Source organism: Cornus florida, unplaced genomic scaffold (assembly GCF_030987335.1).
Source record: "Cornus florida cultivar Cherokee Brave unplaced genomic scaffold, ASM3098733v1 CherokeeBrave_3.0.0_Hap2_Chr04, whole genome shotgun sequence".
In the NCBI taxonomy this organism is placed as follows: domain Eukaryota; kingdom Viridiplantae; phylum Streptophyta; class Magnoliopsida; order Cornales; family Cornaceae; genus Cornus; species Cornus florida.
The window spans coordinates 103,946,314-103,954,602 of record NW_026775574.1 but is presented as its reverse complement, the minus strand read 5'-3'; the positions used below and the strand labels follow the sequence as shown (position 1 = coordinate 103,954,602).

Below are 8,289 nucleotides of genomic sequence, written 5' to 3'. Positions count from 1 at the left end.
TACTTTGTAGTAGAGCCGGCTCTACTTGGTAGTGGAGGCGGCTCCACTTTGTGTGGAGCCGGCTCCTTCAACGGTTTTCAATTTTTTGGCCTTTTCAGTGGTGGTTTTGGCTACGGGTTTCAGAATTTGGTGTTTTCAGATGCTATTAGGAACTATGCAGGGATGTTCCAGTAGCATCTAAGTCCTATTAAAATTTTGAGGGTGTGTTAATACATAATAAATTACAAAGAGGTCGGTAGTTTTAAACCGTTGTATTTTCAAGTGAACTTGTGGACTGTTTTGGAGGCAGAGGATTTTAAGTGCATAACCCTATGAGTTGCAATTTTGTCTGGGAATGAGAATATTGTTTAATCATGTTTCTGTGATTTAAATTAAGCATATTAGATTACAGAATGATTATAATCGGAATAAGTGTCAGTAAGTCACTTTTAAGGAAGTTTACGTGGTTAAGATTTTGCAGACGATTCAAGTTGTTAAATTCTAAGTTAGCAATTGAATTAGGGGTTTATGGTTAAATCATGTAACAATGGTATGAGTTTAAACAGGTCAGTTTATATAAATTCTGTTATCATATAATCAGAAGTTAGTTGATGTTTACAAAGAGCTCTTTATATCAACTTATTGGATGTTGTGGAGTTGGTATCAATAAGCATGTTAATTCTGTTATTATTATTATGCTTGTTGTGAGTTACAGGGTGATTATATTTATTCTCTGCATTTAAAACTTGTTAGAGAATCAGGTACTGGATGTATTGAACAAGCATGCTAGTTAAACATTCTTGTTAAACTTGTGATTGGATATGTTGATATTGATACGCTATGCCATTATATATATATTATCAATACTGGATGGATGGTTTGTATGCACCGGTATGGGACGGTGTCATACTGGGGGGATTAGCTCAAAAAAATACTAAGTCCTACCTACTCTGAATTAAGGGATGGATTAACTACAAAAGTTAAGTCCTACCTGTCTTCTGTGTCAAATCAATAAATAATTGAGTGACACTTTTGTTTGGAATGGAATTTAAATATATTTTTATGATGCCACGATATGAGCCTGGGACTCAGAGTCGTTGGTTAGGGAGCGTATATGCATTGGGATGCATAACTGGCTATGATGGTTGGATGTGTACCCTGCTGGGGCTAGGTAGTCATGCCCACCTTTGGGTGCGTTTTCGCATGGTGCCTACTAGTCAGGTTGAGACAGGCCTGTAGTCCAGTGAGAGTCCTGTAGTGTGATTATATATATATATATATTTATCTACGGATTATTAGCTATTGTTGGATTGGTTAGGATGTACATGCGTATCGGGTCTCTGCTTGGGTAGTAGTAGTATAGAACTTGCTAGTGGGCCTGACCCACTTATTATTTTTCAGGTGTTGGATGGTTGAGGTCTTAGAGCTTGTTCGAGCTGAGCAGAGACGATCTTTCATTCTACCGACGATGTAAGACTTCTTTCCTGATATTCAATTTGGGCTTTTATCTTCAATTATTTATTTTCGCTCGGTTTGGATTTTTATTAAGGGTCCACTGGAGAAGGATTCCCGAGTTGTAAACTTATGAAGTTTGGATTGTCAGAGTTTAAATATTTATATTTGAGGATTTTTAATTTAGTATTCCTTCAGCTTATTATTATTTCTTAAATTCATTTTGTATTCTGTGTTCGATTAAATATTAATTGTTTGATATCCTTCGGATCTATGCTCGGACTTGATCACCCGTGACTCTAGAATCGAGGGGTATCACAGGTTATATGTCTTTTTCAACGTTTTAAGGGATTGTTTGGATTACAATTATGACAAGGAGTGTCTTTGTCCAAAAAACAGTTAAGAGCTGTTGTATATGACTGTCAATACATCAAACCTCAGGGGGTGTCATTGTAATTAACCTTTTTTTTATTTTTTTTTTTTTCAAATTTCACCCATTTCAAAACTCTAATTCCATACAATTGAACTCATTCAAAAGAATTTCAATTCAATCGAACACATCCAAAAGTATTTCAATTCAAGTCCTTCAATTCCTTCTCTTTTCTTACACTTAAAATTCCGCACTGAATTTTTTTAAAATAAAAAAAAAATAAATCACACTGCACTTTGCATATATATACACTAGTATGGAGAGCTTATAATTGCAATCTCAAAAGTTGAGACACAGAGAAAGCAAAAACTTCCTTTGACAAGATTCCTGAGAAGCATATAGCATAGAAAGACCATTTGAACCACATCATGCAAAATCTGATACCAATAGCCTCACTTAGGCGCTCACTGGAAATTTTAAGACCTAAATTTGAAGTGCTAATTATAAATCGAGTATTTTTTATAATACTTTTTAAAATTTTAAGCGTTCATTGACAAGTGAAATCTCCATAGTGTGGAAGCATATATCTCCAAAAAAAAATGGGGGTGAGTTCTGAGTAGTTTTCTGGTGAAGAGAGAAAAACTAGACCATACCACATTCATAGTTCTGCAGTGTCTTTGTACTAATGGATGCTTGATGAATGCCACATATATTTCAACAAGATGAAGAGCTTCTACAATATTAGTCCTAAAACTAAGCATATTTAGTATCTGGTTTTTAGAAGAGGCAATGATTTTCATCAAAACCAGGCCAATTGAGCCACATCACATATTTAGATGCAAGAATGTGCAACCCACAATTATAACAAACCAGCAAAACATGCATTAAGGCAAGATGGAAAACTAAAGGCCCGTTTGGCATGCGATATGTTTTAGACGCTATGTTTTTGGTTAATACCAAAACACCTGTTTTGTTGTAGAAGTGTTTTGAGTAGAAATCAGAGTCATGTTTGGTGACAAAAAATTGTTTTAGTTTCTCCGCTACAATATTGAAACACACAATACCTCCAATTTGGTGACATGGGTTTTAGCCAAAAAAATCTGATATCTTATGAACTATTTCAAACCAATATCAGCGCCCAAACTTAAATATCAATATCAGAAAAACAATATCATAAAGCATGCCAAACGGGGAACTAGTTTTGATAAAACAAAATGGAGTCAGTTCATGAACCTCTCTGTGAGGTCTTGCAAATATCATAATCAATGTTGGATGAGAGATGGAAGAGAGATCACAGAGAGGAAATACAAGCATCATCATCATCATCAGTTCACGGACACGAGTTCACAATAGCTAGACTTTTATCAGAGATGACAAGCTATTCATCGATTTAGAGATGGATCTTGCTAGTGTAAACATCATTGACGAAACCAAATTCTGGTTTCGTAGGTGAAAAAAGCAAGTATAAAAACTGCTCAACCTCTCAATATAATCACAAATATTCGAAAATAGAAAGGGTGCAATAGACATTTATAAAACGAAATACTTGTTCGATTCAATACACATTTATAGTATAAAATGAACCTAGCTCGATTCAACCAAATACTTGTTCGAGTTTGGAGGCTTATAAATCAACTCCTGCCAAGAAAGTGAATACGTAAAAAGAAATGGGGAGCCAGGAAAATATGTTGCTACCCCAGTTCAATTCAACACTAGGAGAATAGAAATCTAAAGTTCCTATATCCATAACAAAACTATGAAGAACAAAATTAGCTAGCATTGACCCGTTATATCCACTAGGACCATGAAAGATGAGACACAATCAGCACAAGGAACAATGTATACAAAATGATCACCCATGGCTGATAACAGATGCACAAACAGCACTAAGTAAACAGATGATCAGGGTGTTGACCTTTGTGATGGCTCATCAATCATGGGCATAGTGGCTATGGCAACGCAACCACAGCATCTTTATTCAGTAATGAACATGCCAGTTTCGAATAGTTCCTCGCAATCATTCGAATTGGGAGTACTTTCCGAGGAATTGTCGATGATTTTTTCCGTTGCCTCCTCGATCAAAATCTCCTCCGAGCGGCAGCCCCAACTGCAAAATGCTTTCTCCCCTCTGCAAGGAAACAAACAACCTAGAGTTTCAGCAGTGAAAAATCCTAGTGATGCAAACAAAGAGGATATCACAGGTGTTCGGCGTCAAACCTGTACATGTAGATATCTTCACCCTCCAATTTCTTCTTGCAAGAGTAACAGAAGCTCAAGAAATCACTAGAGGGATATAGAATGGGTACTTCACAGCATTTAACAGCCACTGCTGGAGGCAATCCAATCTCCTTTTCTTCTTTCTTGGAAAATTTGGTAGATTCATTGTTGTGACATTCTAAAATGCAGTCACAAAAAATATGAGTTGTTTTAGGGTTGGGGCCATGTGTTCTTACACAAGTATAATCCTCAGAAAGCTCAATCTCACTTGCTGAAGACCCAACTAAGCTATTATGGTCAAAGCCATCAGATACCGGGAACAAATTTAACTTTGTACCCAAGGAGCTGCCTAAATTTTGTCTTCCTCCAATCAATTGAGGAGGTGAAATCACTGGTTTTGTTCCACTTTCCAAATGATAACCCTCAGAACTTGAATTAGTGCTATGGTTTGTTAAACTGCTTAGATGCATCCCGGACCTTCCCGAATCCAATGAGCAAGATAGGATTTTTCCAAATGGCTCATGTTCTAATGGGGTCTCTCCATTTCCAAATAGAACATCAGAATTGCCAATTAAGAGATTGGATGATTTGATCTGGGTACAAGGAAAATTTGCATAATTCTTAGGAAGAGAATTGGGTGCCTCAAAAGATCCATTATCACCTCCAAAATTTGGGATTTTGATCCTCATCTGCGGTCCACAGAGAATACTCTTACTATCGTATGATCGGAGAACTTTACCCGATTGTTTACCATTGTTGTCGAGACAATCTATAATGCTCAGGCCAACTTTGTTACAATTCCATCTATTCTGATGCCCCTCTTGGGTTGAGCTTGGGGACCTAGAGGGACTACCTAGATTTGGAAAAAACATAAAATCTAATGGAGAAGTGGGGCTCCAAACGGAATCAGATTCCGAACCATTATTACCTAACCCTACAAACAGACCAGGGACAGTGAAAAATGAATTAGTTTTATGTTTCTGCACCAAGAAGGACTCAGAATTAGCATCAGAAATTAGGTGATCCATGTGTTGATCTTTCTCTTTTGATCTGGTCCTCTTTCTCAGCATCATCTCAAAACCCCCAAACCCTCTTGAAATTTTACCACAAGCCCTTACCTGTAACCAAATTAACAGTGTTCCACAAGATAAATAACGATTTCAAGATTGTAATTTAATCAATGACATTTCAAGACAAAGAACTATACAAGAACATCAAATCCATGAACTAAATTTAGACAGAAACAATAACATCTACATCAAAGAGATCTATAAAACAACAAATAGTAAATTGAGAAATAAATTGCTTTTAATAGATATATTAATAAAAAATTGAAAACAACTCGGCACAAAATCAATCCATGAGCTGCAATAAGGCGAAGATACAAGAAAAATGATCAAATATAGACAGATAACATTACAAATTTACCCATATATCAAAAGAAAGATGTTTTGGAGCTTGCATGGATTGAAGATCATATCAGAATAATCCCAGTAACTGTATATCCAAAATCCCCAAATAACAAGACTAAAATAAGATAAAAGCAAATTTTTTTTTTTACAAGAAGATAAAAGCATTAAAAGAGGTCTGAAATGACAGAGAAAAGTCAAATCAATTGTAAAGTGAAAAAAATTTCTCCAAATACAAACAAAAAAACCTCTTAAAATCATTTAAATGTTGTATTGCAATCACATTAAATCTTGAATTTTTTTCTGTGCTAACAATCCAACATCCCAAATGAGAAAAACCCCTTTCATCTACACAACAACAACGACTACAACATTCTTCAGAGGCAACAAATTAATAAATTAACTATAAATCAAACAAAATATCAAATACCCAGATGGGAAAACTCCATAGATGCACAGAGAAAGCTACATGAAGGGGAGATTTTGCACAGAATGATGATGAATAAAAGAAAGAAATAAAAATTTTGAACTTGATGAATCTTACTCAGTTCCAAGAAACCAGAATAGAATATAAGATATGCATTGTGGGGTTCAGTACTAGAATAACGAATGAAATATATCAGAGAAGGAGAGAGAAAGAGAGGGTGGGAAAGTCCACCTAGTTTTCTCCTCTGGAAACTTCACAGAGATGATGCTAGAGACTAGAGAGGAGATTACCCAGAAGCAGTAATAAAAAGAGTAATGTTTTGTCAAGACCCCTTCCCTCCGTGTGAGCGAAACTCTCTCTCTCTCTAAATGCATAAAAATTAGAGAAGCAGCGAGCTTTTCCAAATTACTCCCCTCTCCCTCTCCCTCTCTCTCTCATCTCTGTATATTATATATACACACACTGTATGTAACGTCCGAGACATGTATATGTGTCCATGACCCTTTTATCACACGTATAAAATCCTAAGAAATACAAAATTAATACTATTATAATTACTTGATTAGCAATTTCGTAACACGTTCCTTTCAATCTAGATTACGTGTTAATTAATGCTAGACATCTTAATTTCATTTCAGATCATTATCGCAAATATATATGTGTGTGTGTGGTGAGTTTAATTCACTTTTCACACTAAATACATTTTATGAAAATTACACTAAAGTAAATTTATAAGTTTTAAATAACAAATCAGCCTATTTTTTAAATTAATTTTTAAATTTGGTCAAGTTAAGTAAAATAATTACATGTGTATTAAAAACTATTATTTATGTCTAAAATATCCTCCAAACTCTTATTTCAAAATAACAAAGTATCATTTCTAAATCAAATAATTCTTTCATTAAGAAAATTTAGAAAAATAAGTTTCTGATTTGAGTTTCAACTTAACATTTTTGTATATGGTGTTTATATTACCAAAATCAATAAAATAAAATAAAAACAACACACACACATACACACACATATATATTATATAAATTTTGTGCAAAAAACTTTAACGATATATCCGTTCAAACTTGCAAATGTCAATTTAGAAATATAAAAATAATTTATTGGAAATTCACTATGTATATAATTTTTTTCAATAAGCGAAAATTCATAGTATATATATATATACACACACACACACACACATACAGTACACACGCACAAGAGAAGGAGATTATGAAAAAACTAAATGGCGAGAAAGGGAGATCATGAAAAAAATTAAATGGTTGCCTCAGTAAATGGTACACCAGCAATTATTATTATTTTTTTTTAATAAAACAAGTATAACTAATTGAGCCAAAAAAATTAATGATCATCTCAAAGCATGCACCATAACAAATGCGATTTATATATTATTGAGTTTAATTATATTTTTCTTTTTGGGGACTAACCTTTAATTGCCCATTTTTTACAATATTGAATCATTTTTATTATTTGTATAAGTTATAGTGTATGTGTGTATATATGAAAATTGCAGCAATATAATTCAAAGTTAAAGAAAAACAATTATTTAACTTGATTTTAGAGGAATAATTTTTAGCATTTTATAATAAGTGTTTGAGGGCATCTTGGTCCTAAACAATAGTTATTGATGCCTATGTAATTATTTTACTTAATTCAACCAAGGTGAAAAATAAACTTTTAAAATGTATTGCTTTGTTATTTAAGGTTCTTAACTTTATGTAAGTGTAATTTTCCTATTTTTGTCAAATTTCATTTAATTTTATTAATGTTGCTTTTGAAAAAAACACCCACTTGACTTGCTGAAAATAAAATTTTAAAAATAATAATTTAAATTTTGAACTAAATATTCTTTAATTTCAAATTTAAGGTGCAGTACTCCCAAATATAATGAGTAATTCTTTCATCAATTATTTTGAATTATAACTATCCAATATTATTACCACTGAAATTTAAATGTTTTAAATCAAAGGGAGGTGCTAAAAGCACGCTTCACTTTTTCACAAATATGATATATTTTTTAACTCGATGTGATATTATTGTCCTTAATTCAATTTATTTTAATCACTATTTAATTTTTTTTTTAAAATAAAAGAGTCCATTTATCATTTTCCTATATTAAAGGGCATAAAATTTTGCAAATAATCTATTATATGTTTAAGAGTATATTTTATTATTATTATTTTTTAAGAGGAGAAATATTTTTATATTTTATTATTGAGACTAATCTATCTCAAAATACATGCAACATCTCACATGTTATGTTGACCAACCAAAACCGATTAAGTTTAGGGGTCATTCTAACTACAACTTAAAGTGTATGTGTGTGCGAGTATTTCTATGATTACATATATACCATAATTGGGTACAAACTGTGTGTATTGTGTATATGTATAAATAAATAAAATAAAATAATTTTTTTAAAA

The 8,289-nt window shown here is 32.9% G+C and overlaps 1 protein-coding gene across 4 annotated transcripts; it reads right to left on the bottom strand.

Annotated features, from left to right (window-relative positions):
- Window positions 1-3,302: 3,302 nt before the first annotated feature.
- LOC132304400 (FCS-Like Zinc finger 10-like) lies at window positions 3,303-6,291 on the bottom strand. Of its 4 annotated transcripts, none has more exons than XM_059802060.1 (3): window positions 6,086-6,291; window positions 4,019-5,136; window positions 3,303-3,929 (listed from the first exon to the last, which is right to left on the bottom strand). In XM_059802060.1, exons 2-3 carry the CDS (start codon window positions 5,089-5,091, stop codon window positions 3,776-3,778), a joined length of 1,227 nt encoding a protein of 408 aa, XP_059658043.1. In that variant the 5' UTR covers window positions 5,092-5,136; window positions 6,086-6,291; the 3' UTR covers window positions 3,303-3,775. The 4 variants fall into 4 exon arrangements, with proteins under 4 accessions (XP_059658043.1, XP_059658040.1, XP_059658044.1 ...); XM_059802057.1 differs by having other exon boundaries at window positions 6,145-6,291; XM_059802061.1 differs by having other exon boundaries at window positions 5,972-6,095.
- Window positions 6,292-8,289: the final 1,998 nt, after the last annotated feature.